This window comes from Pongo pygmaeus, chromosome 2 (genome assembly GCF_028885625.2).
Source record: "Pongo pygmaeus isolate AG05252 chromosome 2, NHGRI_mPonPyg2-v2.0_pri, whole genome shotgun sequence".
Lineage (NCBI taxonomy): Eukaryota > Metazoa > Chordata > Mammalia > Primates > Hominidae > Pongo > Pongo pygmaeus.
This window is the reverse complement of record NC_085930.1, coordinates 34,042,781-34,059,796: the sequence shown is the minus strand read 5'-3', so window position 1 is coordinate 34,059,796 and position 17,016 is coordinate 34,042,781. Positions and strand designations below refer to the sequence as shown.

The 17,016-nt window shown below is 36.7% G+C and overlaps 1 protein-coding gene and 1 pseudogene across 9 annotated transcripts in view; both read left to right on the top strand.

Annotated features, from left to right (window-relative positions):
• SENP7 (SUMO specific peptidase 7) overlaps positions 1-17,016 on the top strand; it is a 207,122-nt gene that overhangs the window by 65,198 nt on the left and 124,908 nt on the right. For all 9 annotated transcript variants that reach the window (XM_063661553.1, XM_054481512.2, XM_054481516.2 and 6 more), the window contains one exon: positions 1,388-1,485. In XM_063661553.1, coding sequence (XP_063517623.1) covers positions 1,388-1,485 — 98 coding nt within the window. The remainder of the gene's footprint in view (positions 1-1,387; positions 1,486-17,016) is intronic.
• On the top strand, positions 2,695-3,436 carry LOC129033262 (transcription factor BTF3-like; annotated as a pseudogene).

Genomic DNA, 17,016 nt, shown 5'->3' with positions numbered 1-17,016 from the left:
CATTAATGGTTTTGGCATACTTGTTGAAAATGAATTATTGGTCCTAGATATATGGGTTTATTTCTAGACTTTCAATTCTGTCCCATGAATCTGTATGTTTACCCTTTGCCAACATTGTTTTGATTACTGTAGCTTCATAGTAAATTTTGAAACTGAAATGTGAGTCCTCTAATTTTGCTCTCCTTCTTCAAGATTGTTTTGGTTCTTCTGAGCCTCTCGTAATTAATCGTCAGATCAATTTGTCCATTTCTGCAAAACAGGCTGTTGGAATTTTGGTAGGGAGTGAATGGAATCTGGAGGTCATTTTGGGGAGTAATGCCCAACTGCTAACCAAAATAGTTGATATAGTTAATAAAGTCTTTCAGTCCTCGATTAGGGGATGTCTTTTCATTTATTTAGGGTTTCTTTAATTTCTTACAGCATATTTTGATATTTTCAGCAGAAAAGTCTTACATTGCCTTGACTAAATTTATTATTGAGTGTTTTATTCTTTTTGATATGCTATTGTAAGTAGAATTTTTTTTCTTAATTTCTCTTTCAGATTCCTCGTTGCTATTAAATAGAAATACAACTGATTTTGGCCTTTCGATCTTATATCCTGCAACTTTTCTGAATTAATCAATCAACCTTAACATTTTCTTTTTGGTGGATTCTTCCCTCTTTTGGTTATTGTGAATCATGGACTACAAACATGATTGTACAAATAACTCTTTTATGAAGACAGTCTTGTAAATTTACTACAAATGTCTGTTCTGTGATGTGGAAGTAAAACCAAAACTTAATACAGATGTAATCATTGTATATCTTTGTGAGGTAGCTACTGTTATTATATCCCTTTTCAGATAAAGAAACTAAGGCATAGAGAATATAAATGACTTATTTGCCTAGGCTAACACTGTGTATTAAATAAATTAATTTGAACATTTTATTCTAGTCACATTTAATCTAAACTCTGTCAATAAGGTGTCCAGCTCTTTCCTAAAATTTTCCATGTGGCAGTTCTTAGGTAACTAATTTTAATATCTTTCAATTTTTATAAGCACAGTTACTTTAGAATCATAGGCCCTATTTAACCTTGTATGTAATAATTTTTATTCCTTTAAGTACATTCCAGATTTTAATAGCTATTTAAGCTTTGGAATCTCAAAGTGTTGATTTTTTGATTAAAGTTACCTTGGTATTTTAAAATGTCTTCCTAGTATTTTTTGGTGGACTTACATTTATGCATTAGTAAAAGAGCCAGATATTCCATAGATTGCACTTATTATTTTTCTCTGTGAACTATGTATTTGATCATTTATAACAAATTTCCAAATAAAAAAGAACAGTTTAAATACCTCTTGTCATATTGATATGTTTATTATTAAAATTTCATTTTTTTTCCTAGTGGGAAAGAAGCCTAAGGAATAAAGTCATCTCTCTAGACCATAAAAATAAAAAACATATCCGAGGGTGTCCTGTTACTTCCAAGTCATCACCAGAAAGGTAAGATATGTGTGTGTGTGACATAGTATGGGCTTATCCTATAAAGTTGACCATAAATGATTCATTTAAGCTTGTTGGATCTCAATTATGACCACGTTTAAAATAGAAGGTTTGAATTCAGTGGACTCTAAGATTCTTTCAGTCTCTAACTTTCTGTGATTTTAAGTATCTTAACTCCCTTGTTTTTGTGCATTTGGAACATCTTGATAAGCTTTTGCTGATAATGCAAGAGTTATACATAGACTGATAATGAGGATTGAGTCATTGTTTGTGATCAGCAGTGAGAAAGGGTGCTCCATTTCTTCTTCTTCTTCTTTTTTATTTTTTAAAGGCTAGTCAAATGAAGCAGTGGGAGTGGAGCAGAAACAGACATCTGCAACTTATAATCAACTGGTTGTAAACACCTCTGTACTTGGGCCAGCCAAAAATGCTCCGTTTAGCAACTATGGTCCTATAGTCATAGTGTTAACAAATTATTTGTATAGGGGAATTAAATATCTAGAGGATTCAAATTACAGTTGTTACTGGAAATAATTTAGAGCAGTTCAGAATTGGACATAAATCAATGATTAGAAAGTTATTTTAAAAAGAGTATTGAATTTTCTTTTTAACATAGTGAATGAAAAGATGACGATAGCAAATTATAATTATTGGAAAGTCACACAAATTTAGAAGACTCATTGGGGTCCTTGAATTTATGTCAAAGTACTTTTATAAACTACTTAGTCTAATTCTCCCTTTTCAAGTAAATTATGTGTAGGAAATATAAACATATATTGGTGACTCCATAGCAGTTTATGAGCCTCTTGACATTATTACCATACCATGGATAAATTGTCAAGGTGAATAAGGCAGGTCTATTGATGCAATGATGATGCTTTCATCCTTAGAACAAGCACACACTGAGTTTTCAGACTTGGTTTCCCAAAAAGATTTACATAAAAAATTATACTTCGTTTGAGAGATGGAATGCTAGAAGTAAAGGAATGATAATTTTTAATTAATAAAAACCAAGTCACATTTTCGGAAAGGTTTGCACATACAAAGTTGTTTTATCTTATGGGAGACATATCCTGAAGACTTTGCATGCTTCACAACATACATCATTCCCCTTTAGCTGCCGTCTTGCATCTTTGCATGTGTGCATCTAATCTCAGCTGGTCCACCCGAGACCCTCTGAGCACCAACCGTAGTTCTCTGCATGGCCCCTTATCTGCTCTGATAGGATGAAAGAAACAATCATGAATCAGGAAACACTTGCCAAACTGCAGGCACAAGTGCGCATTGGTGGGAAAGGAACTGCTCGTAGAAGGAAGAAGGTGGTTCATAGAACAGCCACAGCAGATGATAAAAAACTTCAGTTCTCCTTAAAGAAGTTAGGGGTAAACAGTATCTTTGGTATTGAAGAGGTGCATATGTTTACAAACCAAGGAACAGTGATCCACTTTAACAACCCTAAAGTTCAGGCATCTCTGGCAGCAAACACTTTCACCATTACAGGCCATGCTGAGACAAAGCAGCTGACAGAAATGCTACCCAGCATCTTAAAACCAGCTTGGTGCAGACAGTCTGAACAGTTTAAGCAGACTGGCTGAAGCTTTGCCCAAACAATCTGTGGATGGAAAAGCACCACTTGCTACTGGGGAGGATGATGATGATGAAGTTCCTGATCTTGTGGAGAATTTTGATGAGGCTTCCAAGAATGAGGCAAACTGAATTGAGTCAACTTCTGAAGATAAAACCTGAAGAAGTTACTGGGAGCTGCTATTTTATATTATGACTACTTTTTAAGAAATTTTTGTTTATGGATCTGATAAAATCTAGATCTCTAATATTTTTAAGCCCAAGCCCTTTGGACACTGCAGCTCTTTTCAGTTTTTGCTTATACACAATTCATTCTTTGCAGCTAATTAAGCCAAAGAAGCCTGAGAATAAACTGTGAAACAGAGGTTAATAAAGTTCTTTGCCTAGTAAAAACAAAACAAAACAAAACAAAAAGCTTATATCATTAAGGCCGGGCACGGTGGCTCACACCTGTAGCCCCAGCACTTTGGGAGACCGAGGCAGGTGGATCACTTGAGTGCAGGAGTTCAAGTAGTGGATCACTTGAGTGCAGGAGTTCAAGTACAGCTTGGGCAACATGGCGAAACACCATCTCTACAAAAAACTAATAAAAGTAAAATTTAAAAAATACTTATTTAAATCTCACTTTTCCATAAGAATGCTTGTAAAGTGGTGGGCACATGTTCTTTGGGATATCAATCAATAATTTTGTAACATATTATTACTTTAATTTTGCCTTTCAGTTTTCTGGCATTATCTCTAATATTTTTTTCAGTTTATTTTCTGCTAAATTATCAGCCTAGCATAAAAAGATAATTGTTTGGCCTTCCTTATAGAATTTATGACATCTGACTTCTGTTCCAGAGTTAGTGATTTTCAGGCATGGTCACAGCATTAACATTATAACGTCTATTTAATATACACTTAATGATATTGTTAGAGGATAAAAAGGTTTTAAAATTCAATAGCAGTAGAAATTGAATTAAAAATACAATAATGACCCAAATCACCATCTTCTTAATAAACAAAAAAGAACAATGTGGTTGACATGATCCTGACAAAGGAAAACGATGTTTTTTTTAAACTGATAAAAGTGATGTAGCCAACAGGCAATAGTGTAATTAATTAGTTTTATAGTTTACTCAGCCAATTTTTGAATAATAGAATGTGATTTTTGACAGATTTTTAAAATCTAGAGGGCTTTGTATCATTTCAAAATTTTGTACTGAAGACACATATATGTCTTTTATATATATAACTATCTATATTAGTACATAATTAGTTCAAATTCACAATGTTAAAATGTTCATAAAATATTTCTGGGGAATGTGTATGAATATTAAAAAGGTGGAATTTAAAAACGTATCTCTGATGTATGGTAGAAAGGACCTGAGTCATTTCCAAATCCTAGTTGTTTTAAGCTAGGAGCAGGCATCTTGTCTATATTTTAGTTTTTCTCTACTGAAAGTTCTGGACCTTTTGATTCTTAACCTTTTTCTGAATGTTCTACTTCTAAAAGGTAGGTGAAATGGGATGGTTAGGATATCTAGAATATCTGGAAACTAAGGTGGGATAGAACATGATGAGTTGTTTAGTTGAAACTGGATTATGACAGTTAAGTTAGTAGGCAGAATTAGGAAGTGACTTGGTTCAAAACAACAGGAATGGGAAATTATGATGTATTTGCTTCACAGCACAAGAATTTTGTAAAATTCTCTTGGGCAGATTATTTTTAGAAGAGAACCAGTTTGGTTTTTCTCTTTTAATGGGATTCTTTATTCCTCGCTTGATCTCATTTTCACTATCAATGAGCTTACATAATTTGTACCTACAGATTTAATTCTCTTGTAGCGTAATTTTTTTAAAATCAAATTATGCTGTTCTTCCTACTCTACTAATTATTTAGCATATCAGTCATGAGAGTACATGAACAATATCAGGTTGGAACTGAAAACCCTCTATTTATAATTATGGCAGCTAATATCTATTGAGTACTTATTATATGTTAGGCATTAGGCTAAGCCTGAACTATCTTATTTAATTTTCATAAGTCTGTGAGATGTAAGTAGCATTGGCCTTATCTCATAGTTGGGGAAATTTAGGCCTTCTTACTATAATGGAGAGGAATGTTATTAATGCATCTCTAGGAAACCCAATTCAGTATTAACAGACTTAAATTTTTGTTTTAATAACATTGAATTCTCCTGGGCTATCTGAAACATTTTATAAATTGCTGCTGTGTGAAGGGAAATCAAACAACAAAAATACACCTGGAGAGGGGGAAAAGGTTTCCGTATGTTTGTATTACTTTGGAACTGCTGACTCTATCTCCTGTGTTTGATCTTACTTTAAAGATTGTAATACTTTTTAATGCTTTTTTAAAAATTGTTTTATTGTGATATAATTTACATATCATAAAATTCACCCATTTTAATTCAATAATTAAATAATTTCTAGTATATTTACAGAATTGTGAGCCATCACTATAGTCTGGTGATGGTTTTAGAACATCCCATCATGCTCCAAAAGAAACTACTCATTTACAACCACTTTCCATTCTCACCTACAACTGTAAACAACCACTAACCTACTTTCTGTCTCTATAAGATTTGATTTTTTGGACATTTCATATAGACAGAATCATACAATATGTTTGTTCTTTTTCATCTGGCTTTCACTGAGCATAATGTTTTTGAGGTTTATTAATATTGTAGCATATATCAGTATTTCATTTCTTTTTATACCACATTGTGTTTATTCACCAGTTGGATTTTTATGTTGTTTCCACTTTTTAGCTATTATGAATAATGTTGTCATAAACATTCCTGTACAAGTGTTTGCAAGTGTTTGTGTAGACGTATGTTTTCTTTTTTCTTTTTCTTTTTTTCTTTTGAGATGGCGTCTCACTTTGTTGCCCAGGCTGGAGTGCAGTGGTGGAAAACAGCTCACTGCAGCCTCCATTTCCCGGGCTCAAGTGATCCTCCCACCTCAGCCCACCAAGTAATTGGGACTGCAGGCACGCACCACCATGATTGGCTAATTATTCTGTTTTTTGTAGAGACGAGGTTTTGTTATGTTGCCCAGGCTGGTCTTGAACTCCTGAGCTCAAGCGATCTGCCCACCTTGGCTTCCCAAATTGCTGGGATTACAGGCGTGAGCCACTGTGCCCATCCTAAGACATAGATATGTTTTCATTTATCTAGAATAGATAACTAGGATTAGAACTGCTGTGTCATGCATTAATATTGTTTAACTTTCTGAGCAACTGCTGAACTTTTTTTCAAAATGACTGTACGATTTTGTATTCCCACCAGCAATGTATGAGGGATTCATGTTTTTCTACATCCTCACCAGTGCTTATCTCCTTCCGTTCTTCTTTCCTCTCTCTTTCTTTTCTTTCCTTCCATCTTTCCATCCTAGTGAGTGTGAAGTGGTATCTCATTGTGGTTTTGTTTGCCATTTCCTAATAACTAAATGATGTTGATTATCTTTTTGTGTGCTAATTGCTCATTTGTTTTTTGTTTTTTTTATTTTTATTTTTTATTATACTTTAAGTTTTAGGGTACATGTGCACAACGTGCAGGTTAGTTACATATATATACATGTGCCATGTTGGTGTGCTGCACCCATTAACTCGTCATTTAACATTAGGTATATCTCCTAATGCTATCCCTCCCCCCTCCTCCCACCCCACAACAGTCCCCAGTGTGTGATGTTCCCCTTCCTGTGTCCATGTGTTCTCATCGTTCAGTTCCCACCTATGAGTGAGAACATGCGGTATTTGGTTTTTTGTCCCTGCGATAGTTTGCTGAGAATGATGGTTTCCAGCTTCATCCATGTCCCTACAAAGGACATGAACTCATCATTTTTTATGGCTGCATAGTATTCCATGGTGTATATGTGCCACATTTTCTTAATCCAGTCTATCATTGTTGGACATTTGGGTTGGTTCCAAGTCTTTACTATTGTGAATAGTGCCTCAATAAACATACGTGTGCATGTGTCTTTATAGCAGCATGATTTATAATCCTTTGGGTATATACCCAGTAATGGGATGGCTGGGTCAAATGGTTTTTCTAGTTCTAGATCCATGAGGAATCGCCACACTGACTTCCACAATGGTTGAACTAGTTTACAGTCCCACCAACAGTGTAAAAGTGTTCCTATTTCTCCACATCCTGTCCAGCACCTGTTGTTTCCTGACTTTTTAATGATCGCCATTCTAACTGGTGTGAGATGGTATCTCATTGTGGTTTTGATTTGCATATCTCTGATGGCCAGTGATGATGACCATTTTTTCATGTGTCTTTTGGCTGCATAAATGTCTTCTTTTGAGAAGTATCTGTTCATATCCTTTGCCCACTTTTTGATGGGGTTGTTTGTTTTTCTCTTGTAAGTTTGTTTGAGTTCATTGTATTATTAGCCCTTGGTCACATGAGTAAATTGCAAAAATTTTCTCCCATTCCGTAGGTTGCCTGTTCACTGTGATGGTAGTTTCTTTTGCTGTGCAGAAGCTCTTTGGTTTAATTAGATCCCATTTGTCAATTTTGGCTTTCGTTGCCATTGCTTTTGGTGTTTTAGACATGAAGTCCTTGCCCATGCCTATGTCCTGAATAATATTGCCTAGGTTTTCTTCAAGGGGTTTTATGGTTTTAGGTCTAACATTTAAGTCTTTAATCCATCTTGAATTAATTTTTGTATCAGGTGTAAGGAAGGGATCCAGTTTCAGCTTTCTACATATGGCTAGCCAGTTTTCCCAGCACCATTTATTAAATAGGGAATCCTTTCCCCGTTTCTTGTTTTTGTTAGGTTTGTCAAAGATCAGATGGTTGTAGATACGTGGCATTATTTGTGAGGGCTCTGTTCTGTTCCATTGGTCTATATCTCTGTTTTGGTATCAGTACCATTCTGTTTTGGTTACTGTAGCCTTGTAGTATAGTTTGAAGTCAGGTAGTGTGATGCCTCCAGCTTTGCTCTTTTGGCTTAGGATTGTCTTGGCAATGTGGGCTCTTTTTTGGTTCCATATGGACTTTAAAGTAGTTTTTTCCAATTCTGTAAACAAAATCATTGGTAGCTTGATGGGAATGGCATTGAATCTACAAATTACCTTGGGCAGTATGGCCATTTTCACGATATTGATTCTTCCTACCCATGAGCATGGAATGTTCTTCCATTTGTTTGTATCCTCTTTTATTTCATTGAGCAGTGGTTTGTAGTTCTTCTTGAAGAGGTCCTTCACATCCCTTGTAAGTTGGATTCCTAGGTATTTTATTCTCTTCGAAGCAATTGTGAATGGGAGTTCACTCATGATTTGGCTCTCTGTTTGTCTGTTATTGATGTATAAGAATGCTTGTGATTTTTGTACATTGATTTTGTATCCTGAGACTTTGCTGAAGTTGCCTATCAGCTTAAGGAGATTTTGGGCTGAGACGATTGGGTTTTCTAGATATACAATCATGTTATCTGCAAACAGGTACAATTTGACTTCCTCTTTTCCTAATTGAATACCCTTTATTTCCTTCTCCTGCCTGATTGCCCTGGCGAAAACTTCCAACACTATGTTGAATAGGAGTGGTGAGAGAGGGCATTCCTGTCTTGTGCCCGTTTTCCAAGGGAATGCTTCCAGTTTTTGCCCATTCAATATGATATTGGCTGTGGGTTTGTCATAGATAGCTCTTATTATTTTGAGATACAACCCATCAATACCTAATTCATTGAGAGTTTTTAGCATGAAGGGTTGTTGAATTTTGTCAAAGGCCTTTTCTGCATCGATTGAGATAATCATATGGTTTTTGTCTTTGGTTCTGTTTATATGCTGGATTGTGTTTATTGATTTGCATTTGTTGAACCAGCCTTGCATCCCAGGGATGAAGCCCACTTGATCATGGTGGATAAGCTTCTTGATGTGCTGCTGGATTCGGTTTGCTAGTATTCTGTTGAGGATTTTTGCATCGATGTTCATCAGGGATATTGGTCTAAAATTCTCTTTTCTTGTTGTGTCTCTGCCAGGCTTTGGTATCAGGATGATGCTGGCCTCATAAAATGAGTTAGGTAGGATTCCCTCATTTTCTATTGATTGGAATAGTTTCAGAAGGAATGGTACCAGTTCCTCTTTGTACCTCTGGTAGAATTCGGCTGTGAATCCATCTGGTCCTGGACTCTTTTTGGTTGGTAAGCTATTAATTATTGCCTCAATTTCCGATCCTGTTATTGGTCTATTCAGAGATTCAACTTCTTCCTGGTTTAGTCTTGGGAGAGTGTATGTGTGGAGGAATTTATCCATTTCTTCTAGATTTTCTAGTTTATTTGCGTAGAGGTGTTTGTAGTATTCTCTGATGGTAGTTTGTATTTCCGTGGGATCAGTGGTGATATCCCCTTTATGATTTTTTATTGCATCTATTTGATTCTTTTCTCTTTTCTTCTTTATTAGTCTTGCTAGTGGTCTATCAATTTTGTTGATCTTTTCAAAAAACCAGCTCCTGGATTCATTGATTTTTTTGAAGGGTTTTTTGTGTCTCTAGTTCCTTCAGTTCTGCCCTGATCTTAGTTATTTCTTGCCTTCTGGTAGCTTTTGAATGTGTTTGCTCTTGCTTCTCTAGTTATTTTAATTGTGATGTTAAGGTGTCAATTTTAGATCTTTCCTGCTTTCTCTTGTGGGCATTTAGTGCTATAAATTTCCCTCTACTACACACTGCTTTGAATGTGTCCCAGAGATTCTGGTATGTTGTGTCTTTGTTCTCGTTGGTTTCAAAGAACATCTTTATTTCTGCCTTCATTTCGTTATGTACCCAGTAGTCATTCAGGAGCATGTTGTTCAGTTTCCATGTAAGTGAGTGGTTTTGAGTGAGTTTCTTAATCCTGAGTTCTAGTTTGATTACACTGTGGTCTGAGAGACAGTTTGTTATAATTTCTGTTGTTTTACATTTGCTGAGGAGAGCTTTACTTCCAACTATGTGGTCAATTTTGGAATAAGTGTGATGTGGTGCTGAGAAGAATGTATATTCTATTGATTGGGAGTGGAGAGTTCTGTAGATGTCTATTAGGTCTGCTTGGTGCAGAGCTGAGTTCAATTCCTGGGTATCGTTGTTAACTTTCTGTCTTGTTGATCTGTCTAATGTTGACAGTGGGATGTTAAAGTCTCCCATTATTATTGTTATGGAGTCTTAAGTCTCTTTCTAGGTCTCTAAGGACTTGTTTTATGAATCTGGGTGCTCCTGTGTTGGGTGCATATATATTTAGTATAGTTAGCTCTTCTTGTTGAATTGATCCCTTTACCATTATGTAATGGCCTTCTTTGTCTCTTTTGATCTTTGTTGGTTTCAAGTCTGTTTTATCAGAGACTAGGACTGCAACCCCTGCCTTTTTTTGTTTTCCATTTGCTTGATAGGTCTTCCTCCATCCCTTTATTTTGAGCCTATGTGTGTCTCTGCACGTGAGATGGGTTTCCTGAATACAGCACACTGATGGGTCTTGACTCTTTATCCAATTTGCCAGTGTATGTCTTTTAATTGGAGCATTTAGTCCATTTACATTTAAGGTTAATGTTGTTATGTGTGAATTTGATCCTGTCGTTATGATGTTAGCTGGTTATTTTGCTCGTTAGTTGATGCAGTTTCTTCCTAGCCTCGATGGTCTTTACAATTTGGCATGATTTTGCAGTGGCTGGTACCAGTTGTGCCTTTCCATGTTTAGTGCTTCCTTCAGGAGCTGTTGTAGGGCAGGCCTGGTGGTGACAAAATCTCTCAGCATTTGCTTGTCTGTAAAGTATTTTATTTCTCCTTCACTTATGAAGCTTAGTTTGGCTGGATATGAAATTCTGGGTTGAAAATTCTTTTCTTTAAGAATGTTGAATATTGGCCCCCACTCTCTTCTGGCTTGTAGAGTTTCTGCCGAGAGATCAGCTGTTAGTCTGATGGGCTTCCCTTTGTGGGTAACCCGACCTTTCTCTCTGGCTGCCCTGAACATTTTTTCTTTCATTTCAACTTCGGTGAATCTGACAATTATGTTTCTTGGAGTTGCTCTTCTCATGCAGTATCTTTGTGGCGTTCTCCGTATTTCCTGAATTTGAATATTGGCCTGCCTTGCTAGATTGGGGAAGTTCTCCTGGATAATATCCTGCAGAGTGTTTTCCAATTTGGTTCCATTCTCTCCGTCATTTTCGGGTACACCAATCAGACGTAGATTTGGTCTTTTCACATAGTCCCATATTTCTTGGAGGCTTTGTTCATTTCTTTCTATTCTTTTTTCTCTAAACTTCTCTCTTCATTTCATTCATTTCATCTTCCATCACTGATACCCTTTCTTCCAGTTGATCGAATCGGCTACTGAGGCTTGTGCATTTGTCATGTACTTCTCGTGCCTTGGTTTTCAGCTCCATCAAGTCCTTTAAGGACTTCTCTGCATTGGTTATTCTAGTTAGCCATTCGTCTAATTTTTTTTTCAAGGTTTTTAACTTCTTTGCCATGGGTTTGAACTTCCTCCTTTAGCTCAGAGTAGTTTGATCGTCTGAAGCCTTCTTCTCTCAACTTGTCAAAGTCATTCTCTGTCCAGCTTTGTTGCATTGCTGGTGAGGAGCTGCGTTCCTTTGGAGGAGGAGAGGCGCTCTGATTTTTAGAGTTTCCAGTTTTTCTGCTCTGTTTTTTCCCCATCTTTGTGGTTTTTTCTACCTTTGGTCTTTGATGATGGTGATGTACAGATGGGATTTTGGTGTGGATGTGCTTTCAGTTTGTTAGTTTTCCTTTTAACAGTCAGGACCCCAGCTGCAGGTCTGTTGAGTAGCCTAACTGGGAGGCACCCCCCAGTAGGGGCAGACTGACACCTCACACAGCCGGGTACTCCTCTGAGACAAAACTTCCAGAGGAATGATCAGGCAGCAACATCTGCTGTTCACCAGTATCCGCTGTTCTGCAGCCTCCACTGCTGATACCCAGGCAAACAGTGTCTGGAGCTGATTGGTCATTTGTATGTCTTTTTGAGAATTGTGCCCATTTTAAAATTGGATTATCTTTTTGTTGTAAGAGTTAAAAAATATTTTCTGGGTACAAGTCCCTTATCAGGTATATGATTTTCATATATTTTATCTCATTGTTTTGGCTAGTTTCTCACTCTCTTGATGGTGTCCTTTGAAACATAAAAGTTTTTAAATTTTGATGATGTCCCATTTGTCTATTTTTCTTTTGTCTCTGTGCTTTTGGTGTCATATCTAAGAAAACATTGCCTAATCCAAGGTCATGATCCTTTACTACTGTGTTTTCTTCTAAGAGTTTTATAGTTTTAGTTCTTAGATTTAGGTCTTTGATCCATTTTAAGTTAATTTTTGGGTATGGAATGAAATAGGTACCCATATGTCTGTCCATATGCTGGTACTGCTATGTGCTATTGCAACTTTGTAGTAAGTTTTGAAATTGGGAAGTGTGGGTCTTACAACTTTGCTATTTTTTTTTAAAGATTTTTTGGAGCTGTTCTGGGTTTCTTGCATTTTTAGTTGAATTTTAGAATCAGCTTATCATTTTAAACAAAAAACCAGCAAGGATTTTGACAGAGATTGTATTGAATCTGTAGACTAAATTGGGGAATATTGCCATTTTAACAATACTGTGTTCAGATTAATAAACATGGGATGTCTTTCCATTTATGTCCTTTATAATTTTTTTCAATAGTGTTTTGTGGTTTTCAGTGTGTCTTTGACTTTTTTTTGTTAAGTTCATTCCTAAATACTTCCTTATTTCTGAAGCTATTATGAATGGGATTGTTTTCTATTTTTAGATTTGTACATATTTATTTTTTTGAGACAGGATCTTGTTCTGTTGCCCGGGCTGGAGTACAGTGCCAGGGTCATAACTCACTGTGGTCTTGACTTCCTGGGCTTAAGTGATCCTCATTCCTCAGCCTGCAAGTCTCTGGGACTACTGGTGCATGACACCACGCTTGGCCAATTTTTTGAATTTGTAGAGATGGGGTCTCATGGTGTTGCCCAGATTGGTCTTGAACACCTGGTCTTAAGCAATCCTCCTTTCTTGGCTTCCCAGAGTGTTAGTATTACAGGTATGAGCCATTGGGCCTGGAATTGTTCTCTTCATTCATTTACTCTTGGATTTCCAAATTTTTAGCATATAGTTGTTGATATTAATAGTAGTGTCTAATGATCCTTTGTATTTCTATGGTATCAATTTTTATGTCTCACTTTTTGTTTTCGATCTTATTTGGGTCTTTTTTTCTTGGTTGGTCTAGCTAGTGGTATATCAGTTTTATTTTTGCACAATGTCAACTTTATGTTTTTTTTTAAGTCTTCATTTTGTTTATTTCTACTCTGATCTTTACCATTTCTTTCCTCCTATAATTCTTGTTATGTTTGTTCTTGCTTTTCTAGTCCATTGAGGTTCATTGTAACCACTTTTTATTTGAAATCTTTCTGCTTTTTATATGAGCATTTATTGCTATGCATTTCTCTCTCATCACTGCTTTTGCTTGTCCGTAGTTTTGGTATGTTGTATTTCTGTTTTCATTTGTTTCAGGAAGTAAAAGAAAAATTTTTCTTTTAATTTCTTCAGACCTAGTGGCTGTTCAGGAGTATGTTGTTTAATTTCCAGGGGTTTGTACAGTTTCCGGCGTTCCACTTGTTACTTGATTTATAGTTGTATTCCAATGTGGTCTCAGGAGATACTTTATATGATTTCAGTTTTTAGAAAATTATTGAGATTTGTTTGGTGTCCTTTCATAGGATCTGCCCTGGAGAATGTTTCTTGCACTGGTGAAAAAAATGTGTATTCTGCAGCTATTGGATGAAATGTTTTGTAAATGTCTGTTATGTCTATTAGGTCTGTGGTGCAGATTAAACCTGATGTTTTCTGTCTGAATGGTCTGTTTAGTGTTCAAAGAGAGTGTATTAGTCCATTCTCACATTGCTATAAAGAACTACCTGAGACTGGGTAATTTATAAAGAAAGGAGGTTTAATTGGCTCATGGTTCTGCAGGCTGTCCAGGCTTCTGCTTCTGGGGAAGCCTCAGGAAACTTACAATCATGGCAAAAGGTGAGGAGAAAGCTAGTGCATTGTACATGGCTGGAGCGGGAGAAAGAGAGAACGAAGGGGGAGGCACTACACTTTTATAAATAACCAGATTTTGTTAGAACTCACTCACTATTAGGAGAACATTTAGGGGGAAATTCTCCCCCATGATCCAATCGCCTCCCATAAGGCCCCTCTTCCAACACTGGGGATTACAATACGACATGAGATTTGGGCGGGGACACAGACCCAAACCATATAACAGGATGTTGAAGTTCCAAACTGTTACTGTATTGAGGTCTGTTTTCCTTTTAACTCTAATAATATGTACTTTATATTTCTGTGTGCTTTGATGTTGGGTGTATGTATTCAGAATCTTTATTTTCTTTCTGAATTTATGCTTGTATCAGCATATGATGACCTTTTTGTTTCTTTGTAAGTTTTTTGACTGAATGTCTATTTTGTCTGACATAAGTATGTATAGCTACTAATGCATATGTTTTGTTTTCATTTGTGTGATATATATATTTTTTATCCCTTCACTTTCAGTTTATGTGTGTCTTTATAGGTGAAGAGAATTTTTTCTAGGAATAATATAGTTTGGTCTTGTTTTTTTACATCCACTGAGCCTGTTTACATTTTTAAATTGGAGAATTTAAACCATTTACATTTAAGGTTGTTATTGGTAGTGTAAAGACATTTGTCATTTTGTTAGCTTTCTGATTGTTTTGTATATCCTTTGTTCCTTTATTTCTCTTTATTGTTTACTCTTACGTCTTGGTGGTTTTCTGTAGTGATAATGACTGATTCCTCTCTCTTTCATTTGTGTCTGCTCTTCCAGTTAGTTTTATACTTTTGTGTGTTTTCATGATGGTAGATACTATTTTTTTGCTTCTAGTTGTATGGATCCCTTAAGCATTTTTCATAGCATCAGCCAAGCAGTTATAAATTGTCTGTTTTTGTTTGTCTGAGAAAGACTTTATTTATTCTCCATTTCTGAAGGATGGCTTTGCTGGATATATCATTCTTGGCTGGTAGCTCTTTATTTCAGCGCTTTGAAGATATCATCCCATTCTCTCCTGGCCTAGAAAGTTTTTGTTGAGAAATTTAGTTAGTCTGTTGGAGATTCCCTTATATGTGACTTGATGCTCTTCTCTTGCTATTTTTAGATTTCTGTCTTTGGCTTTGATTTTTGACAGTTTGAGCATAATGTCTGGGAGAAGTATAGTGTCTTGGATTGAATCTATTTGGTAAAATTTGAGCGTACTGTATCTTGATGTGTATATCTCTCATAAGAGTTGGGAAATTGTAGCTATTATTTTGTTAAATAGGTTTTCTATGTCTTTGCCCATCTCTTCTCCTCTGAAACAACTGAAATCTGAATATTTGGTCTTTTTATAATGTAGCATGTGTCCTGTTGGCTTTATTAATTCTTTTTTTTTGTCTGACTGGTTTATTTCAAAAGAAATGTCTTCAAGTTCAGAATTTTTTTCTTCTGCTTAGACTATTGTTGAAGTTCTTAATTGTGTTTTTTATTTCATTAATTGAACTCTTCTATTCCAGGATTTTTGTTTGGTTCTTTTTAATGATACCTATCTCTTTTTTGATTTCTCATTTATATCCTGAATTTCTTTTCTGATTTTTTTTTGTATTGTTTTTCTGTGTTCTCTTGTAACTTTTTGAGTTTCCTTAGATTGGGATCCCCAACCCCCAGGGCCATGGACTGGTACTGGTCCATGGCCTGTTAGGAACCAGGCCTCAGAGCCAGGGGGTGAGTGGCAGGTGAGTGAATATTACTGCCTGAGCTCTGCCTCCTGTCAGATTTGTGGGAGCATTAGATTCTCACAGGAGCATGAACCCTATTGTGAACTGTGCATGCAAGGGACCTAGGTTGCATGTTCCTTGTGAGAATCTCATGCCTGATGATCTGAGATGGAACAGTTTCGTCCTGAAACAATCTATACTCCCCTGCCATCCCCTGGTCTGTGGAAAAGTTGTCTTCCCTGAAACTGGTGCCTGGTGCCAAGAAGTTGGGGATTGCTGCCTTAGATAATTATTTTGAGTTTGTTTTCAGGCATTTGATAAATATATTTTTCTCTGTGTTACATTACTGGAGAATTATTGTATTTTTTTGGTGGTGTTGTGCTTTCTTGCTTTGTCATGTTTCTTACGTTCTTATGTTGATATGCATGCATCTGGTGTGACAGTTGTTTCTTTCAGTTTTATGGATTTACTTCATTTGGTAGAGACTTTTTCCTGTAGATGTATCTATGATGTTTGTTAGGGTTGTATTCTGAGTGGATGCAGTGGTATAGTCTCCATGTTATTTCTTTGGTCGTAATCAGTGATATTGGTGTCTGCAAGGTCCTTATTGTCTTATGCTGCAATTTATTTATTTATTTTTAAAATTTTCAGACTCGTCAGCAGGAAGTGAATCTGTGGTTTCTAATGGAGACTGTGGCAAGGCTTTACTGGGGACAGGTACACCAGGCTTGCTAGTCTTTGGACCCCTGGGTGGCATGTATGAACACCAGACATGGTAGAGATGAGCCATTTGTGCCAGTTCTTGGGATTCCTGGTGGTAACATGGGTTAGGGTAGTGGTTAGGGTCCAGGCAGGTCAGTTCTTGGGTCCCTAGTCAGCATGTTTGGTGCCAGCTGTGGCCGAGGTAGGTGGCAGGAAACAATGGGTGGGTTCTCAGGCCACTGGATGGTGTACTTGGGCATTGGCAATGGTGAGTAGGATGGGCTAGTACTTAGGTCCCTTGATGGTGTGTGTGGGCTGTGGTAGTGGCAATGGACAGGGCAGCCCTGTCTTTAGGCATAGTATTGTGCAGGCAGGTCCTGGTGGCAGCAGATTGGGTGGGCCTGTTCTTTCTTCCTGGGACAGTGCCTGTGGATACTGTTTGCAGGGGACAGGGTGCACCTGTCCTTGGGTCCCCAGGTGGTATGCATGGGTGTTG